The 21,733-nt window shown below is 41.9% G+C and overlaps 1 protein-coding gene across 2 annotated transcripts; it reads right to left on the reverse strand.

Moving 5' to 3' along the window:
* Positions 1-15,361: 15,361 nt before the first annotated feature.
* LOC123098386 (J domain-containing protein required for chloroplast accumulation response 1) lies at positions 15,362-21,198 on the reverse strand. Of its 2 annotated transcripts, none has more exons than XM_044520358.1 (9): positions 20,679-21,198; positions 19,262-19,896; positions 18,781-19,091; positions 18,502-18,616; positions 18,041-18,126; positions 16,973-17,032; positions 16,798-16,875; positions 16,302-16,478; positions 15,362-15,637 (listed from the first exon to the last, which is right to left on the reverse strand). In XM_044520358.1, the coding sequence occupies exons 1-9, from the start codon at positions 21,107-21,109 to the stop codon at positions 15,599-15,601; spliced, it is 1,932 nt and encodes a 643-aa protein (XP_044376293.1). In that variant the 5' UTR covers positions 21,110-21,198; the 3' UTR covers positions 15,362-15,598. The 2 variants fall into 2 exon arrangements, with proteins under 2 accessions (XP_044376293.1, XP_044376294.1); XM_044520359.1 differs by lacking the exon at positions 20,679-21,198 and adding an exon at positions 20,300-20,517.
* Positions 21,199-21,733: the final 535 nt, after the last annotated feature.

A 21,733-nucleotide genomic window follows, 5' to 3' on the forward strand; every position in this document is an offset into this window, starting at 1 on the left:
AACAACATGATATCTAAGACAGGATTACCGTACCACTCAGGAGTAGTACATATCCTTGTCGACCTACGAGGTTTGGTAGTGACTTGATCCGAAGTTTCATGATCACTGTCATAAGCTTCCACTTCAATTGGTGTAGGTGCCACAGGAACAACTTCTTGTGCCTTGTTACACACTAGTTGAAGTGACGGTTCAATAACCTTATCAAGTCTCCACCATCCTCCCACTCAATTCTTTCGAGAGAAACTTTTCCTCGAGAAAGGACTGTTTCTAGAAACAATCACCTTGCTTCCGGATCTGAAATAGGAGGTATACCCAACTGTTTTGGGTATTCTATGAAGATGCATTTATCCGCTTTGGGTTCGAGCTTATCAGCCTGAAACTTTTTCACATAAGCATCGCAGCCCCAAACTTTTAAGAAACGACAACTTAGGTTTCTCTAAACGGTGTCGTCTCAACGGAATTGCGTGGTGCCCTATTTAAAGTGAATGCGGTTGTCTCTAATGCCTAACCCATAAACGATAGTGGTAATTCGATAAGAGACATCATGGTATGCACCATATCCAATAGGGTGCAGTTATGATGTTCGGACACACCATCACACTATGGTGTTCCAGGCGGTATTAATTGTGAAACACTTTCCACAATGTCTTAATTGTGTGCCAAACTCGTAACTCAGATATCTCTATGATCATATCATAGACATTTTATCCTCTTGTCACGACGATCTTCAACTTCACTCTGAAATTACTTGAACCTTTCAATAATTCAGACTTGTGTTTCATCAAGTAAATACACTCAGCATCTACTCAAATCATCTGTGAAGTAAGAACATAACGATATCCACTGCATGCCTCAGCACTCATTGGACTGCATACATCAAATGTATTACTTCCAACAAGTTGCTCTCTTGTTCCATCTTACTGAAAACGAGGCCTTTCAGTCATCTTGCCCATGTGGTATGATTTGCATGTCTCAAGTGATTCAAAATCAAGTGAGTCCAAACGATCCATCTGCATGGAGTTTCTTCATGCATATATACCAATAGACATGGTTCGCATGTCTCAATCTTTTCAAAAACGAGTGAGTCCAAAGATCCATCTACATGGAGCTTCTTCATGCGTTCTATACCAATATGACTCAAATGGCAGTGCCACAAGTATGTGGTACTATCATTACTATTTTATATCTTTTGGCACGAACATGTGTATCACTGCGATCGAGATTCATTTTAGGTGCAAGACCATTGAAGGTATTATTCAAATAAACAGAGTAACCATTATTCTCCTTAAATGAATAACCGTATTGCGATAAACATAATCCAATCATGTTTATGCTCAACACCAAATAACAATTATTTAGGTTTAACACCAATCTCGATGGTAGAGGGAGCATGCGATGCTTGATCACATCAACCTTGGAAACACTTCCAACACATATCGTCATCTCACCTTTAGCTAGTCTCCGTTTATTCCGCAGCTTTTATTTCGAGTTACTAACACTTAGCAACCGAACCGGTATCTAATACCCTGGTGCTGCTAGGAGTACTAGTAAAGTACACATTCATATAATGTATATCCAATATACTTCTGTCGACCTTGCCTGCCTTCTCATCTACCAAGTATCTAGGGTAGTTCTGCTTCAGTGACCGTTCCCCTCATTACAGAAGCACTTAGTCTCGGGTTTGGGTTCAACCTTGGGATTCTTCACTAGAGCAGCAAATGATTTGCTGTTTCATGAAGTATCCCTTTTGCCCTTGCCCTTCTAGAAACTAGTGGTTTTACTAACCATCAACAATTGATGCTCCTTCTTGATTTCTACTTTCGCGGTGTCAAACATCGCGAATAGCTCAAGGATCATCATGTCTATCCCTGATATGTTATAGTTCATCACGAAGCTCTAATAGCTTGGTGGCAGTGACTATGGAGAACCATCACTATCTCATCTGGAAGATTAACTCCCACTCGATTCAAGCGATTGTGGTACTCAGACAATCTGAGCACATGCTCAACGATTGAGCTTTTCTCCCTTAGTTTGCAGGCTTAAGAAACTTGTCAGAGGTCTCATACCTCTTGACGTGGGCACTAGTCTGAAATCCCAATTTCAGTCTTCGGAACATCTCATATGTTCTGCGACGTTTCAAAAACGTCTTTGGTGCCACAATTCTAAACCGTTAGCATTACGCACTGAACTATCACGTAGTCATCAAAACGTGTATGTCAGATGTTTCGCAACATCTACAGACGACGCTGAGGTTCAGCACACCGAGCGGTGCATTAAGGACATAAGCCTTCTGTGCAGCAATGAGGACAATCCTCAGTTTACGGACCCAGTCCGCATAATTGCTACTACCAACTTTCAACTAAATTTTCTCTAGGAACATATCTTAAACAGTAGAACTAAAGCGTAAGCTATGACATAATTTGCAAAGACCTTTTGACTATGTTCATGATAATGAAGTTCATCTGATTATTTAATGAACTCCCACTCAGATAGACATCCCTCTAGTCATCTAAGTGATACATGATCCGAGTCAAACTAGGCCGTGTCCGATCATCACGTGAGACGGACTAGTCATCATCGGTGAACATCTCCATGTTGATCGTATCTACTATACGACTCATGTTCGACCTTTCGATCTCTTGTGTTCCGAGGCCATGTCTGTACATGCTAGGCTCGTCAAGTCAACCTAAGTGTTTCGCATGTGTTCCGAGGCCATGTCTGTACATGCTAGGCTCGTCAACACCCGTTGTATTCGAACGTTAGAATCTATCACACCCGATCATCACGTGGTGCTTCGAAACAACGAACCTTCGCAACGGTGCACAGTTAGGGGGAACACGTCTCTTGAAATTTTAGTGAGGGATCATCTTATTTATGCTACCGTCGTTCTAAGCAAATAAGATGTAAACATGATAAACATCACATGCAAATCATAAAGTGACGTGATATGGCCAATATCATCTTGCGCCTTTGATCTCCATCTTCGAGGCGCGGCATGATCACCTTCGTCACCGGCATGACACCATGATCTCCATCATCGTGTCTTCATGAAGTTGTCTCGCCAACTATTACTTCTACTACTATGGCTAACGGTTAGCAATAAAGTAAAGTAATTACATGGCGTTTTCATTGACACGCAGGTCATACAATAAATTAAGACAACTCCTATGGCTCCTGCCGGTTGTCATACTCATCGACATGCAAGTCGTGATTCCTATTACAAGAACATGATCAATCTCATACATCACATATATCATTCATCACATCCTTTTGGCCATATCACATCACATAGCATACCCTGCAAAAACAAGTTAGACGTCCTCTAATTGTTGTTGCATGTTTTACGTGGCTGCTATGGGTTTCTAGCAAGAACGTTTCTTACCTACGCAAAAGCCACAACGTGATATGCCAATTTCTATTTACCCTTCATAAGGACCCTTTTCATCGAATCCGATCCGACTAAAGTGGGAGAGACAGACACCCGCTAGCCACCTTATGCAACTAGTGCATGTCAGTCGGTGGAACCTGTCTCACGTAAGTGTACGTGTAAGGTCGGTCCGGGCCGCTTCATCCCACGATGCCGCCGAATCAAGATAAGACTAGTAACGGCAAGTAAATTGACAAAATCGACGCCCACAACTACTTTGTGTTCTACTCGTGCATAGAAACTACGCATAGACCTAGCTCATGATGCCACTGTTGGGGAACGTAGCAGAAATTCAAAATTTTCTACGCATCACCAAGATCAATCTATGGAGTTTACTAGCAACGAGAGGGAAGGAGTGCATCTACATACCCTTGTAGATCGCGAGCGGAAGCGTTCAAGAGAACGGGGTTGATGGAGTCGTACTCGTCGTGATCCAAATCACCGATGATCCTAGCGCCGAACGGACGGCACCTCCGCGTTCAACACACGTACGGAGCAGCGACGTCTCCTCCTTCTTGATCCAGCAAGGGGGGAGGAGAGGTTGATGGAGATCCAGCAGCACGACGGCGTGGTGGTGGAAGTAGCGGGATTCCAACAGGGCTTCGCCAAGCGCTGCGGGAGGAGGGAGATGTGTCACGGGAGGGAGAGGGAGGCGCCAGGGCTTAGGTTTGCTGCCCTCCCTCCCCCCACTATATATAGGGCCAAGGGAGAGGGGGGGCGCAGCCTTGGCCCTTCCTCCAAGGAAGGGTGCGGCCAGGGAGGAGTCCATCCTCCCCAAGGCACCTCGGAGGTGCCTTCCCCTTTAGGACTCTCCCTTTCCCTTATCTCTTGGCGCATGGGCCTCTTGGGGCTGGTGCCCTTGGCCCATATAGGCCAAGGCGCACACCCCTACAGCCCATGTGGCCCCCCGGGGCTGGTGGACCCCCGGACCCCCTTTCGGCACTCCCGGTACAATACCGATAATGCGCGAAACTTTTCCGGCGACCAAAATAAGACTTCCCATATATAAATCTTTACCTCCGGACCATTCCGGAACTCCTCGTGACGTCCGGGATCTCATCCGGGACTCCGAACAACTTTCGGGTTACCGCATACTAATATCTCTATAACCCTAGCGTCACCGAACCTTAAGTGTGTAGACCCTACGGGTTCGGGAGACATGCAGACATGACCGAGACGACTCTCCGGTCAATAACCAACAGCGGGATCTGGATACCCATGTTGGCTCCCACATGCTCCTCGATGATCTCATCGGATGAACCACGATGTCGAGGATTCAATCAATCCCGTATACAATTCCCTTTGTCAATCGGTATGTTACTTGCCCGAGATTCGATCGTCGGTATCCCGATACCTTGTTCAATCTCGTTACCGGCAAGTCTCTTTACTCGTTCCGTAACACATCATCCCGTGATCAACTCCTTGGTCACATTGTGCACATTATGATGATGTCCTACCGAGTGGGCCCAGAGATACCTCTCCGTTTACACGGAGTGACAAATCCCAGTCTCGATTCGTGCCAACCCAACAGACACTTTCGGAGATACCTGTAGTGCACCTTTATAGCCACCCAGTTACGTTGTGACGTTTGGTACACCCAAAGCATTCCTACGGTATCCGGGAGTTGCACAATCTCATGGTCTAAGGAAATGATACTTGACATTAGAAAAGCTCTTAGCAAACGAACAACATGATCTTGTGCTAGGCTTAGGATTGGGTCGTGTCCATCACATCATTCTCCTAATGATGTGATCCCGTTATCAACGACATCCAATGTCCATGGTCAGGAAACCGTAACCATCTATTGATCAACGAGCTAGTCAACTAGAGGCTTACTAGGGACATGGTGTTGTCTATGTATCCACACATGTATCTGAGTTTCCTATCAATACAATTCTAGCATGGATAATAAACGATTATCATGAACAAGGAAATATAATAATAACCAATTTATTATTGCCTCTAGGGCATATATCCAACAGGGATTGCCATGCAACGGACGCACTAGAGCTATAAATGCATGAAAGCTCAACAAAAGAAACTAAGTGGGTTTGCATCCAACTTGCTTGCTCATGAAGACCTAGGGCATTTGAGGAAGACCATTGTTGGAATATACAAGCCAAGTTCTATAATGAAAAATTCCCACTAGTATATGAAAGTGACAAAACAAGAGACTCTCTATCATAAAGATCATGGTGCTACTTTGAAGCACAAGTGTGGAAAAAAAGGATAGTAGCATTGTCCCTTCTTTATTTTCTTTTTTTGGGCCTTTCTTTTTTTCTTGGCCTTTCTTTTTTTTTGGGACAATGCTCTATGAATGATGATCATCACACTTCTATTTATTTACAACTCAATGAGTACAACTCGATACTAGAACAAAGTATGACTCTATATGAATGCCTCTGGCGGTGTACCGGGATGGGCAATGAATCAAGAGTGACATGTATGAAATAATAGGCATGGTGGCTTTGCCACAAATACGATGTCAACTACATGATCATGCAAGGCAATATGACAATGATGAAACGTGTCATTATAATGGAACGGTGGAAAGTTGCATGGCAATATATCTCGGAATGGCTATGGAAATACCATAATAGGTAGGTATGGTGGCTGTTTTGAGGAAGATATAAGGAGGTTTATGTGTGATAGAGCGTATCGTATCACGGGGTTTGGATGCACCGGCGAAGTTTGCACCAACTCTCAAGGTGAGAAAGGGCAATGCATGGTACCGAAGAGGCTAGCAATGATGGAAGGGTGAGAGTGCGTATAATCCATGGACTCAACATTAGTCATAAAGAACTCACATACTTATTGCAAAAATCTGCAAGTAATCAAAAACCAAGCACTGCGCGCATGCTCCTAGGGGGATAAATTGGTAGGAAAAGACCATCGCTCGTCCCCGACCGCCACTCATAAGGAGGACAATCAAAGAACACCTCATGTTTCAAATTTGTTACACAACGTTTACCATACGTGCATGCTACGGGACTTGCAAGCTTCAACACAAGTATTTCTCAAATTCACAACTACTCAACTAGCACAACATTAATATTACTACCTCCATATCTCAAAACAATCATCAAGCATCAAACTTTTCTTAGTATTCAACGCACTTATAAGAAAGTTTTTACTAATCCTGGATGCCTATCATATTAGGACTGATTTCACAATTTAAGAAAATTACCATGCTGTTTTGTAGGACTCTCAAAATGATATAAGTGAAGCCTGAGAGAACAATAGTTTCTATAAAACAAAACCACCATCGTGCTCTAAAATATATAAGTGAAGCACTAGAACAAAAATTATATACCTCAAAAGATATAAGTGAAGCACATAGAATATTCTAATAAATTCTGAATCATGTGTGTCTCTCTCAAAAGTGTATTCAGAGAGGATGATTGTAGTAAACTAAAAGCAAAGACTCAAATCATACAAGACGCTCCAAGCAAAACACATATCATGTGGTGAATAAAAATATAGCTCCAAGTAAAGTTACCAATGGACGAAGACGAAAGTGGGGATGCCTTCCGGGGCATCCCCAAGCTTTGGCTTTTTGGTGTCCTTGGATTTACCTTGGGGTGCCTTGGGCATCCCCAAGCTTAGTATCTTGCCACTCCTTGTTCCACAATCCATCAAATCTTTACCCAAAACTTGAAAACTTCACAACACAAAACTTAACAGAAAATCTCGCGAGCTCCGTTAGCAAAAGAAAACAAAACACCACTTCAAGGTACTGTAATGAACTCATTCTTTATTTATATTGGTGTTAAACCTACTGTATTCCAACTTCTCTATGGTTTATAAACTATTTTACTAACCATAGACTCATCAAAATAAGCAAACAACACACGAAAAACAGAATCTGTCAAAAACAGAATAGTCTGTAGTAATCTGTATCTAACGCAAACTTCTGTAACTCAGAAAAATCTACCAAAATAGGACGACCTAAATAATTTGTTTATTGATCTGCTGCAATTGTAATCAGTATTTTATCACGTTCTGGTGATTTTAGACAATTGTTTTAGTGAACAGAAAGTTTCTGGAATTTTCAGCAAGATCAAATAATTATCATCCAAGAAGATCCTATAGGTTTTACTTGGCACAAACACTAATTAAAACAAAAAACAAATCTAACCAGAGGCTAGATCAAAGATTTATTCCTAAACAGGAGCAAAAAGAAAAAAAAATTGGGTTGCCTCCCAACAAGCGCTATCGTTTAACGCCCCTAGCTAGGCATAAAAGCAAGGATAGATCTAGGTATTGCCATCTTTGGTAGGCAATCCATAAGTGGCTCTCATAATAGATTCATAAGGTAATTTTATTTTCTTTCTAGGAAAGTGTTCCATGTCTTTCCTTAACGGAAATTAGAATCAAATATTTCCTTCCTTCATATCAATAATTGCACCAATCGTTCTAAGGAAAGGTCTACCAAGAATAATAGGACATGAAGGATTGCAATCTATATCAAGAACAATGAAATCTACGGGCACATAGTTCCTATTTGTAACAATAAGAACATCATTAATTCTTCCCATAGGTTTCTTAATAGTGGAATCCGCAAGATGCAAGTTTAGAGAACAATCATCAAATTCACGGAAACCTAGCAAATCACACAAAGTTTTTGGAATCGTGGAAACACTAGCACCCAAATCACACAAAGCATAGCATTCATGATCTTTAATTTTAATTTTAATAGTAGGCTCCCACTCATCATAAAGTTTTCTAGGGATAGAAACTTCCAACTCAAGTTTTACTTCATAAGATTGCATTAAAGCATCAACGATATGTTTGGTAAAAGCTTTATTTTGACTATAAGCATGAGGAGAATTTGGCATGGATTGCAACAAGGAAATACAATCTATTAAAGAGCAATTATCATAATTAAGTTCCTTGAAATCCAAGATAGTGGGTTCATTGATATCTAAAGTTTTGACCTCTTCAATCCCACTTTTACCAATTTTTGCATCAAGATCTAAAAACTCCGAATTTTTGGGAAGCCTTCTAACTAAAGTTGACTCATCTCCAGTCCCATCATTATCAAGATTCATATTGCAAAACAAAGATTTAATAGAGGACACATCAATAACTTTTAGATCTTCATTTTTATTCTCATAAAAATTAGAAGAACACGCTTTTACAAAGCAATCTTTCTTAGCACGCATCCTAGCGGTTCTTTCTTTGCACTCATCAATGGAAATTCTCATGGCTTTGAGAGACTCATTGATATCATGCTTAGGTAGAGTAGATCTAATTTTCAAACAATCAACATCAAGAGAAATTCTATCCACGTTTCTAGCCAATTCATCAATCTTAGGCAATTTATCTTCAAGCAAAGCATTGAAATTCTTTTGAGAAATCATAAATTCTTTAACACTAGTCTCAAAATCAGAGGGCATCTTATTAAAATTTCCATAAGAATTGTTGTAGGAATTACCATAATTATTAGAGGAATTACTAGGATACGGCCTAGGATTAAAATTTTCTCTATAAGCATTGTTACCAAAATTATTCCTATCAACAAAATTCACATCCATAGAATCATTATTATTTTCAATCAAGGTAGACAAAGGCATATCATTAGGATCGGAAGAAACACTCTTATTAGCAAACAATTTCATAAGTTCATCCATCTTTTCACTCAAAACATTGATTTCTTCAATCGCATGAACCTTTTTACTAGTAGATCTTTCGGTGTGCCATTGAGAGTAATTAACCATAATATTGTCTAGGAGTTTAGTGGCTTCCCCTAAAGTGATTTCCATAAAAGTGCCTCCTGCGGCCGAATCTAAAAGATTTCTAGAAGCAAAATTCAATCCGGCATAAAAAAATTGTATAATCATCCACAAATTCAAACCATGAGTAGGGCAATTACGTATCATTAATTTCATCCTCTCCAAAGCTTGTGCAACATGTTCATGATCAAGTTGCTTAAAATTCATAATATCGTTTCTAAGGGAGATGATTTTAGCGGGAGGAAAATACTTAGAGATAAAAGCATCTTTGCACTTATTCCAAGAATCAATACTATTTTTAGGCAAAGATGAAAACCAAGTTTTAGCTCGATCTCTAAGCGAAAAGGGAAATAGCTTCAATTTAACAATATCATTGTCCACATATTTCTTATTTTGCATATCACACAAATCAACAAAGCTATTTAGATGGGTAGCGGCATCTTCACTAGGAAGCCGACGAATTGATCTTTCATGACAAGATTCAGCAAAGCAACATTAATTTCACAAGATTCAGCATTAGTAAGAGGAGCAATCGGAGTGCTAAGAAAATCATTGTTGTTGGTATTGGTAAAGTCACACAATTTAGTATTGTCTTGAGCCATCGTGACAAACAAGCAATCCAACACACAAGCAAACAAGAGGCAAGCGAAAAAGAGGCGAACAAAAAAAGAGGGCGAATAAAACGGCAAGGGTGAAGTGGGGGAGAGGAAAACGAGAGGCAAATGGCAAATAATGTAATGCGAGGGATAAGAGTTTGTGATGGGTATTTGGTATGTCTTGACTTGTGCGTAGACTCCCCGGAAACGGCGCCAGAAATCCTTCTTGCTACCTCTTGAGCACTGCGTTGGTTTTCCCTTGAAGAGGAAAGGGTGATGCAGTAAAGTAGCGTAAGTATTTCCCTCAGTTTTTGAGAACCAAGGTATCAATCCAGTAGGAGACCACGCTCGAGTCCCACGCACCTACACAAACAAATAAGAACCTTGCAACCAAAGCGATAAAGGGGTTGTCAATCCCTTCACGGCCACTTGCAAAAGTGAGATCTGATAGAGATGATAAGATAATATTTTTGGTATTTTATGATAAAGACTAAAAGTAAAGAAAGCAAAATAAACGGCAAAATAAATAGTTTGTTGACGGGAGATTAATATGATGGAAAATAGACCCGGGGGCCATAGGTTTCACTAGTGGCTTCTCTCAAGATAGCATAAGTATTACGGTGGGTAAACGAATTACTGTCGAGCAGTTGATAGAATTGAGCATAGTTATGAGAATATCTAGGTATGATCATGTATATAGGCATCACGTCCATGACAAGTAGACCGACTCCTGCCTGCATCTACTACTATTACTCCACACATCGACCGCTATCCAGCATGCATCTAGAGTATTATGTTCATAAGAACAGAGTAATGCTTTAAGCAAGATGACATGATGTAGAGGGATAAACTCATGCAATATGATATAAACCCCATCTTTTTATCCTCGATGGCAACAATACAATACGTGTCGTTTCCCCTACTGTCACTGGGATCGAGCACCGCAAGATTGAACCCAAAGCTAAGCACTTCTCCCATTGCAAGAAAGATCAATCTAGTAGGCCAAACCAAACTGATAATTCGAAGAGACTTGCAAAGATAACCAATCATACATAAAAGAATTCAGAGGAGATTCAAATATTGTTCATAGATAATCTTGATCATAAACCCACAATTCATCGGATCTCGACAAACACACTGCAAAAAGAAGAGTTGCATTGAATAGATCTCCAAGAGAATCGAGGAGAACTTTGCATCGAGATCCAAAGAGAGGGAAGAAGCCACTAGCTAATAACTATGGACCCGAAGGTCTGAGGTAAACTACTCACACATCATCGGAGAGGCTATGGTGTTTATGTAGAAGCCCTCCGTGATCAATGCCCCCTCCGGCGAAGCGCCAGAAAAGGCCCCAAGATGGGATCTCACGGGTACAGAAGGTTGCGGCGGTGGAAATAGGGTTTTGGCTCCGTATCTGATGTTTTCGGGGCACGCAGGTATATATAGGAGGAAGAAGTAGGTCAGTGGAGCTACGAGGGGCCCACGAGGGTGGAGGGCGCGCCCAAGGGGGTAGGCGCGCCCCCTGCCTCATGGCCTCCTCGTTGATTGCTTGACGTTCACTACAAGTCCTCTGGATCACGTTTGTTCCGAAAATCACGTTCCCGAAGGTTTCATTCCGTTTGGACTCCATTTGATATCCTTTTCCTTCGAAACACTAAAATAGGCAAAAAATAGCAATTTGGGCTAGGCCTCCGGTTAATAGATTAGTCCCAAAAATAATATAAAAGTGTATAATAAAGCCCATTAAACATCCAAAACAGAATATATAATAGCATGGAACAATCAAAAATTATAGATACGTTGGAGACGTATCAATATTCTACAAAGATCTTTATCGGTCAAACCGCATAACAACATACGTTGTTCCCTTTGTCATCGGTATGTTACTTGCCCGAGATTCGATCGTCGGTTTCTCAATACCTAGTTCAATGTCGTTACCGATAAGTCTCTTTACTCATTCCGTAATGCATCATCCCGCAACTAACTCATTAGTCACATTGCTTGCAAGGCTTATAGTGATGTGCATTACCGAGAGGGCCCAGAGATACCTCTCCGACAATCGGAGTGACAAATCCTAATCTCGATCTATGCCAACTCAACAAACACCATTGGAGACACCTGTAGAGCACCTTTATAATCACCCAGTTACGTTGTGACGTTTGGTAGCACACTAAGTGTTCCTCCGGTATTCGGGAGTTGCATAATCTCATAGTCATAGGAACATGTATAAGTCATAAAGAAAGCAATAGCAAATAAACTAAACGATCAAGTGCTAGGCTAACGGAATGGGTCAAGTCAATCACATCATTTTCTAATGATGTGATCCCGTTAATCAAATAACAACTCATGTCTATGGCTTGGAAACTTAACCATCTTTGATTCAACGAGCTAGTCAAGTAGAGGCATACTAGTGGCACTCTGTTTGTCTATGTATTCACACACGTACTAAGTTTCCGGTTAATACAATTCTAGCATGAATAATAAACATTTATTATGATATAAGGAAATATAAATAACAACTTTATTATTGCCTCTAGGGCATATTTCCTTCACGCACATGAGTACTCGCAGACGCATCGTGTGTGCTACTCCTAGCCACCGCAAGCAACTAATTTGCATTTTTCAAAGTTTTTTTGTACACACAGAATCGCACACGAATTAACTGTAGTAATCGTCTGTATTATATTTTCTCCTCGCAAACAGTTCATCCAAGTGGGCTATTTGTCGCGTATCACACTCATCTTGTTTACATGAATCGTTTTTGTTCTTTTGGCTCATCGCAAATAGTTCATCTATGTGAAGTGTGTGCCGCATATCACACACATCTTGTTAAGTTGAACCGTTTCTATTATGTTCCTTAATCGAGAACACTTTGTCCGAGTGAACCGTATGTCGTATATCACACATCTTGATCTGGCTAACCGTTTCTGTTGCATTCCCTAATAGCAAACAGTTCATCCGAGCGAACTATATGCCGTATATCCCACACACCTTTATATAGCCGCCCGTTTCTGTTGTTCTGCCTCATCGCAAACAGTTCTTATGGATTAACCATTTGTCACGCATCACACACGCAACTGTAATATGAACCGTGTTTGATGTATACGCCATCGCAAACGTTTTGCATCTTTTTTTACGGGTTTTTTTACATCACCGTTTGCGATTAATGGATCACACACAGTTTCGTCAAAGGGACTCTGATCGTAGTGTCGCGTTAGCAGTATCCTGCAGTAGTGCTAGTGCGAGTGGGAGACTATTGGAAATATGCCCTAGAGGCAATAATATTGTATTCTTATATTTTTTATATTCATAATTAATTGTTTATACCTGGAATATGCGATTCAGTGGAAAACTCATATGCACGTGTGAAATGATAAACCATAAAAAAAGGTGCCTAGTCTCGCCTCTAAGACTAGCTCAAGTGTTATTGGTGATCACATTTTCCAGATCTTAGGATATCGTTAAGTGTAGTGATAGTTCTAAAACAACATTGAGATTATGACATTGGAAGAACGATCATATTGAATCGACCCAAACTTGTTTATTATGAATTGAGATAATATTGTCTGTAATTAATTGCAATAATATGAGTGTTAACATGTGATTTTGCTCCTTAGACCATGAGAGTATCGTAATCACTTCTTACTGTACGATGGATTTTTGGGGTTGCTCAAACGTCACATGTAACACCGTGATCATAACGATAACTTACAGGTTCATAGAAAAGTTTAACAAGGGACTAGATAGCTCGAGAGTGGGATTTTCTCCCTCGATGATGGAGAGATATTCTTAGGGCCCTCTCGTTGTGGCGACATCCATTATCGTTTGGCCAGACACGTGGCTACGTCACGGGGATGCCGGAACACGACAACGAGAAAGAAGAACAAAACCTGTAAGAGAATAATGGTATAATGAGCATGTGATGACTCAGGAGGATACCGATGCATCCCGGGTTTTGTGAAGTATCGCGAAGCAAAGGGAACATCACATGATAACCAAAGATTCACTCGAATTTCATTCGTATGCTCATAGGGATTGATATGGACGTCCACGGTTCCGCTATCGATCACTGAACGAAGGGTTTCATTCATGTCTATGAGTTACTGAACCTACGGGGTCACAAGCTTAAGGCAATCACGATCTGCTGAGTGTTAGTAGGACGGGAGTGATGAGAACATATTTGTGAAAGTGTTCCATTAATATTCGAAACAGTTTTGACAGGATCTGTAAGTGTTTTGAGGTCACCGGAAGGGTTTCAGAGAGTATCGGGTATTACCGATAAATAATATATAGGTGGAAAATATTTCTGGGGCTGTTAAATTATAGGGATAATTGGTTTTATACCCTTAGTTGAGTCCCCCTCGTCAGGATTGCCCCTAGTTTTTGAAAACACGTGGTCTTTCCCAACCCACTTTGGCGTCTTATGCTTTTGCCCTTTGATCGTCACTTTCAAAACTTCACAACTAATTCATACTAAATCAGAAAAATGCAAATAAGATACCAAAATGTTTGGAAAACATCACATGTATGTCAATGTCACTTGCATTCATGACAAAAGTGTTGGTAAGTGACGAGTTTTAGCTCTTATGATACCACCATGAACAGTACAATCTAAAAAGTTCAAAAAAAAGTTGGTGGCAAAGTATGACAAATGACATGGTGGTATCATAAGAGCTAAAACTCGGATGGGCCCTTCCCAACACTTTTGTCATGAATGCAAGTGGCATCGACATACATGTGATGTTTTCCCGAACATTTTGGTATCTTATTTGCATTTTTTGATTTAGTATGAATTAGTTATGAAGTTTTCAAAGTGACGGTCAAACGGTCAAAGGGCAAAGGCACAAGACGCCAAAGTGGGTTGGGCAAGAGCACGTGTTTTCAGAAACTAGGGGCAATCCTGACGAGGGGGACACAACTAAGGGTATAAAACCAATTATCCCTAAATTATATATAAAAGGCCTAGTGGTGGAAGGCAACTTGGGCCACCAAAGCCCAAGTAGAGGTGGCGCCCCCCTTTTCCCACTTGGGAAGGGAAGGGATGCCGAATTGGAGGGGACTCCTCCCCCTCTTGGTCGACCAATGTAGAGGGACTTTCCCTCCCCTTGTGGCGCCCCTCCTCTCCCCTCCAACCTATATATATGAGAGGGTTTCCATTCTATGGACACACAAGTTTTTGGAGCCTTCTCTAGTTCTTCTAGTTTTAGTTGGTCCTAGTTGACTAATTAGAGCTAGGTCTAGTTCCTCTAATCCTTATAATTAGAAGCCCAATGTGGTTATAATCTCCTCTCTCTAATTCTCTGGCGACGATTAGCTCTAGACGGTGAAGCACTGCTGGATCGTGAAGGTTGCACGCTTGCAACCAAGTAGAGAGGCCTTGTTTTCGGTCTTCGGTTCGAGGGATTATTCGTGGGCTGTTCACGAGATCGTTCATTGACAGTTCGAGGGACTCCAAGTACGACTTACACCGACACGTTCTTCTTCCGCTGCAACTCAATGACGGTAACGATCGTGATTTCAACCCTTTATGCATCTTCATATTGATCTTGGGTGTACGTACGCACGGTTTTTTTGGTTTTCTACTATGTTTCCCAACAAATACACCAGAACCCAACACTGCAATTTAATTGCTAAAATCTTTCTTTTTTTAGCAAAGGGCAGCATTGGTCGGTTCTACAATTGACAGTTGCATTTACGCCAAAACAAGTACATAAGGCGCAGTTTGCCAGCTTACAAAATGTCCTTGTACCATTTCTACACATTATCGTAGATAAGACTATCCATGTCCATTTTGGCACGAGGACAGACAGTGTAGACATGCTGAACAAAAAAGCTATGAAAGACTATCCAAAAGTGACCGAATTGAATTCCTTCCATGCCTCCTGCAGAAACAAAAGGGGGATCGTGTAAATTATTTTGGTTAGTCGAAACAATTTTTCTTCAGAACAATGAATCAGTGTGAGAAATGGTCGCAGCCATCACATAAGATATTATTTTCTACAAAATCAACTAGAAATCCATACTACAGGTTTGATACTTAATTTCAAATGATTTGGTTAGCAAGTTAAAGCCTCTGATATGCGCATTTGAGATGATTTTGAAAACCACCAACAGATTTGAGTAAAATCAGGTTGGAGTAATAAGTAAAAGGCAACGGCAGTGGAGCAGAATTGCATAATATCACGTTGCCCTACACTGTCAGTTTTGCTTGCAGACGGCATACCAAACTAGCTATCCTAACCTTCAATTGAGCCGGTATAGAGTTTCACAAAAAAGGAAAAAAAAACTGCTATACAACTAGTACCCTGACATAAGTTAACAACTTGTTGTGAACTCCACCATCAGCTATGCCATAAACCACATACCAAACTAGCTATCACCACTTCCAATCGGACAAGCATAGAGTTTCACCCTAAAAAATGATTTTAAAAATGGTATAGAGCAATTACCCTGAAGTAACTTAGCCATTTGTTGTGAACTTCTAGTCAATCCATAACGTTATTTATTTTTCTTTTACATAAAGGCATTTGGGATAATCCATGGTACCTGTAGAATCTCAAAAACCTTTTCTGCTATATACTTTTGATGCATGGCAGCTCCTCGCTGTTGCAACTTATCTGGATGAAGACATAACAACGCCTTCTGATAAGCTTTCTTAACCGCTGCTCCTTCAATTATGTTAACCAATGGAACTGGTTTCCATCCACTCTCAGGCCAGAGAACCTACAGAAACACATGAAGTTAAAAAAAAAGCATAACCCTGGTATCATTATGTCATACTCTAAAGAGAAAAAAAGGAGGAAAGCCTCGTTTAACAAAAACAACACCTGTTCAAGAGATATCTTTCTTTATGTACATAACTTGGCATTGATCTTCAATGTGCCAATAAAGTAGGAAGAAGATAGTAATTTATTTTAATAATGGGTTAGTGCAGAAGACGAGTCAACAAAAAATTGCAAATGTGGACGTGAAACATTGCCCTGGGGAATTCAGAGATACCATACACTATGAGATTACATGCAAACGATGCTCTTGCACTTACATATTGCAGTGTAGAAAGCAATGACCGAATATTTCCTTCTTTTCCCTTTGACCACTCCCGGATTTTGGATTGAGATATCTACATTGCAACAAGCAATAGAGCTGAGATATAGAACAGGAAGTTCATGGGAAAGAAGCAACAAGTTGTGAACTCTGATTCCTATTTCGTGTGGTACCTTTATTTGTTCCTTTTCATTGTCATCCTGAAGAATCTGATCTTCGTCCAAATGCTCAACCTGGTTTGTAAAATAAGAGATGGTAAAACACAAAAAAAAGGTTAGAGAAAACATCTAATGGGCTGAACAACTTTCATACTTATCTTTTGTTAGAGGCACACACTTTTATTAGTCTGGTCCCCAAAATTTAATGACAAACTGCTCAAATGCTGGTGGTTTCTGCTAATGAATCATCACTAGGTCAGGTTTCATGGTATAAATTAGGAAACTATATCTAAGTTGGATTCTTACATTATTTCCTATTGTAAGATAATGTTATTTTTCATGTTGGCCCTGGGTTACAGCTGAATATAGTAGGTATGGCACTCTAATGGTGCATATGTTGAATCTCTTGAGACCAGAATAACAGGGTGTGGAGATGTGCTTTCTTTAAAATATTGTGTGGGAGGGTAGCAACTCATGTCCAAATGTAACACTTACGTAGACAGCTTTAACTGAACAGCATTACCATAAGTTAAATCAGAAACATTTGGGTGTTACAGTTAGGCCTATCTATGCCCTTATTCGGAAAAAAAAGGGCTATCCGTGCCATGTCATTCTGAGATGATGACGTAAATGGTTATGGTCAGTGTACGTGTTGTTTGCGGATAGGCATAATGGTTCATAACAGTACCTGTTAAAAGTGTGAAAGTTTAAAACGTTGAAACAGTCAACATGGCTCTGAAGAAGAGCAAGAAACTGGCTATTAGCATAGAAACTGGCGAATTCCAAGTTGTCATGGGCTTGTGTCTCAACCTTTGACAGTGCCTTGTTATAAGACATGTAGGTTAGCAATTAACTGGCTGTAAACTGACATAGTCAGCTTGCTTAGCAGAACAGCAGTAATACTATATACCAGTCCAATGATGGAATTTCAACTTTCAGGGTCCTTGGAGTTTATATACCGATTATAGCAAGCAGGGTTAGCATGGCTGCTCAGTATACAAACCAACAATAACAATTGTATTTTCTTATACCTACAAGGCTAGAATAATTCGTTTTTTAATAACAGAAAGACTTTGCACGTACCACACATTCTTCAAGATTTTCCATGTGACTTTCCTCACGACTTGTTGTGTCACGCACCTTTTCCTCTGTTTCAACATGGAACGACTCTAGGAAACACAACAACAAGAAATACATCACAGATGAGTTCTTGGAGATTACGCTAGCGACACAAGTTCAGTAAAATGATGACAACAATCATACAGAAATGTTTTTGCCAACCAGCATCTGGAGAAACTTATGGCCAAACATGAATAAACCACTTACGGTCCTACAGTACCCCCCCCCCCCCCCCTGCTACATACCGAGTATTGCAAGCCCCAAAAATGTTATAGAGGACACCCAGAGACTAGAAAGAACTATGTGGGATTTATGTGCTGCAGGGTTATTGAAAAAGCAACCAATGGTTTAACCAATTAAAGTTATTCCTAGAAAGCAAAAACAATTCACAGGTTTGATTCATTAATTCATTCAGGTATACTTACTATCAGCAGATGGAGGTTTAACATCTTCGGTTCCCGAGAGTTTGCCTGTTCTTGTGAGTATTTCATCATCGACTGTAAGGACGGGTTTCTCCATCCTACCTTGTACGTCTCTTATCTGAATGAAATTAAAGATTAATCTAACTGGTGTATCTGTGTAATGTCAAACTGCTTATCTTGTTTAAAGATAGTACAAAGGAAAATTTCACACATTTATAATTCAGAGCTTGATCAGCATTCAACGAAGTATCCAGGAAATATGACCACACAGATTTGACTTACTTGAGCAGCTGCAGGGGAAAATGCATTCTGATTGTTTGTTTTATCCGTCTTAATATCCTCACCAGTCTCTAAATCCGAGATGCTAAATTTATCTTCAACTCCACCTTTGCTTCCATTTTTTCCACTGGACTGATCTTGAGCCTCAACTGCCGCTTTTCGCTTTGGTGAAACCTCAGGACTGAAGATTTTGATGAAATCCTTTAGCACTCTGCTACCACGACTTTTCTCGTCTGAAGGTGGACGTGAACTTTGAGTTCTGGGGCTCCCTGCTGATACATTGTTCTTTGCATTATTGATACTCTTCTTTGTTCCTGAAGAGAGAGAGAGCACCAGCCTCAATAAAGTTACATCAAAACGACACGAAAACACTTTATATTACTGTCCTAGAAAAGAGGCATGCCGTTTACTGGTACAGAAGTTACATAAGCTGACAGACTACGTACTTAATGACATGCGAGCAGCGTTCTAAATAAAAAGGTACCTGCTTCTTTGGATTTATCACCCTGCAGGTAGTCATCAAACACTGAAGATTCCTCCCTGGTTGTTGAGTTTATACTGTGTTTTCTTTCAAACAAGCCATCTTTCCCAGATTTGTAATCTTCATAGTCGGTCTGACTTTTTGATGCAGGCGTGGCGGTTGACATGCTTTCTTCCTCATCAATTAGGTCGATGCCTTGCACAACTACTTGAGGGAAGCTTCTAACCCCAATAATATTTCCATCTTTTTCTTGCACACTAGCTGGCAACATTAACAAAGCTCCTTTCCCTGCCCACTTATAGAATGAAAAATGGAACTTGTCACTGCTGATGAAGCTTGCTGAACTAATAGGAGTCCCTTCACATTCACTGTCCATAGAGTTAACATGTTGAGAGCTGTCCTTCTTATCTCCACTTGAACGGAACCGGGATAGGAAGGGATATCGATGCCACGAGAAGGGATTCCTCTTCGAATCTTGCTGGGATACCCCCTGGGCAAGAGAACTGTTCGTGGATGAATTCGGTGAAGCTGGAACACTGTAACCATAAGATGTGTCATCATCATTTCTGTTGGATATATGCCGGGATGGAGAAGTAGGCACTGAACTGTCCACACCTCTGGTGAACTTCATGGAGAAGCTGCAAGAAGCAGATATAAGCAAAATAAAAATAAAGTATGATAAGTAGTTCTGTGCATTCCTATGTGGAGTTAAATTTCACAAGGTGTAATCAGATAGTGGTTATTTACAAGATAATGCAGGGGAAATGGACATCAATCATTAAATATAGCATATTCGAACAAATCAATTAAAATAGAGAATAACGGCTCTGAGCAAAAAGAAAAGAAAAACTGCACTATGGCCACAAATCAAAGCAGATAGCCCAATCCTCTCGCCCCAGCCATTCTCCATATGATGAAATGATCTTTGATCATTTGGATGACGTGGGACAGCGGCCAAGCCACATCGTTGAAGGTCTTATTGTTTCTTTCCTTACATCATGACGTCAGAATGACGAAACTGTCGATACCATGCCTGCACACCTTATCAAACCACTCTCTGGCTGCATCCACCAATCCTTGAACACTGAGTGAAGGTAAGGCGCCCGATGAGTATAACCCAACCAGTCCATCAGAAACGACCATATAATTCCCTGATCAGCGCAGCCAAGCAGGAAATGGTCAATATCTTCAGTGTCACCCCAAAAGAGTGCAGCCAATTTGGAGCAGCCAGATAACAGGGTCATGTCCAATGCTCTATCATTTCTTTGTTTAAATTCCACACTAGAGAAATAAACGGTATACAATGTCGCATTTCTCAGCGTGACAGTATCTATAATCGGCAAGAACAATAGGCACCGATGTATCAGTTCAGTAGTTCAGTATGAAAATCCCGCAGAATGCTAATAACTAAACCAAATACCTGGACCGCGACAGCAGGCGGCTGGTGGACCCGCCGGGCGACGTGGGCGCGCCAAACACGTCCCGATCGCCGGAGGCGCCGCCCGGCCTGGGCGACGCCGGCGGCTCGGCCCCCGGGAAGATATCCTTGTAGAACTCCTGGCCGAGCTGCCTCCGCTCGGAGCTGGTGCGGTCCCCGAAGACGGGCCTCTCCCCGGGCCCGCTCTCCCCGCCGCTCCGCCGCTCCCTGGACGCGAAGCCGGAGCTGGTGCGGTCCCCGAAGACGGGCCTCTCCTCGGCCCCGCTCCGCTCCCTGGACGCGGGGCCGGAGCCGGAGCCGGAGGGCGAGTCGAGCGAGGAGCGCCGCCCGCGGTCGCTCCCCGACGAGCGGCGGGGCGGGCCGCCGAAGACGTCCGCGAAGTCGACGTCGGACCTGCGCGGGGCGCCGGCCATGGCGACGGGCGCGTGTGGGTGTGGCAGCGGGGAACGGCCGAGCAGGTGGCGGGCGCAGCGTGGGTTTGTGGCGGGGAGCGTCGCTGGGAGTGGGGGTCTCGCATGGCTGCGGTTTTCGCTCGCTCGGACGTCGGACCCTCCACGTCGGCATCGGTGGGCCGGACTGGGTTGTCCGTTGCGACGGCCGCCTGTGAGTGATTTCGCTCACTCGCGTCGCTTTCGCGGCTGGCGGGTCGCGATCAGCCCAGTTCTGGCGATGGGCTTCTCTTACTTCCCAGCCCAGTTATGAAGTTTCGGCCGAAGGCCCATGTTAAGGTTGATTTCCGTTGCTACCGACTACCGAAACCTAACCTCCCTCCTCCTCTATATGAGCCGCTTTCCTCCCAAGCAACAGCCAACACGGCCGCCACCATCGCCTCCGCCCCTGCCTCCTCTCATCCAAGGCCGCAGCCGCTCTTCCTCCGCTTCCGCCTCGTTTCTACTCTGTAGATAGATGTGGTACGTTCGTGTTGCTTCTGAGTTTTTCTTGTGGGATTAGATTGGAATCATCAGATCAGATAATCTCTGGTTCCGAAATCTTTCTCGATGACGAGAGTACAAGCAGACGGGCGGTCTGAACTGATG

Source organism: Triticum aestivum, chromosome 4D (assembly GCF_018294505.1).
Source record: "Triticum aestivum cultivar Chinese Spring chromosome 4D, IWGSC CS RefSeq v2.1, whole genome shotgun sequence".
Lineage (NCBI taxonomy): Eukaryota > Viridiplantae > Streptophyta > Magnoliopsida > Poales > Poaceae > Triticum > Triticum aestivum.

Bases quoted from the DNA above. Each gene is read 5' to 3' on its own strand.
- LOC123098386 (XM_044520358.1), bottom strand. From the start codon at position 21,109: ATGGCCGGCGCCCCGCGCAGGTCCGACGTCGACTTCGCGGACGTCTTC. The intron at 16,876-16,972 runs GTACCACACGAA...GTTGCAATGTAG, and splicing joins ATGAAAAGGAACAAATAAAG to ATATCTCAATCCAAAATCCG. The intron at 16,479-16,797 runs GTAAGTGCAAGA...GTGTTTCTGTAG, and splicing joins TGCTTTCTACACTGCAATAT to GTTCTCTGGCCTGAGAGTGG.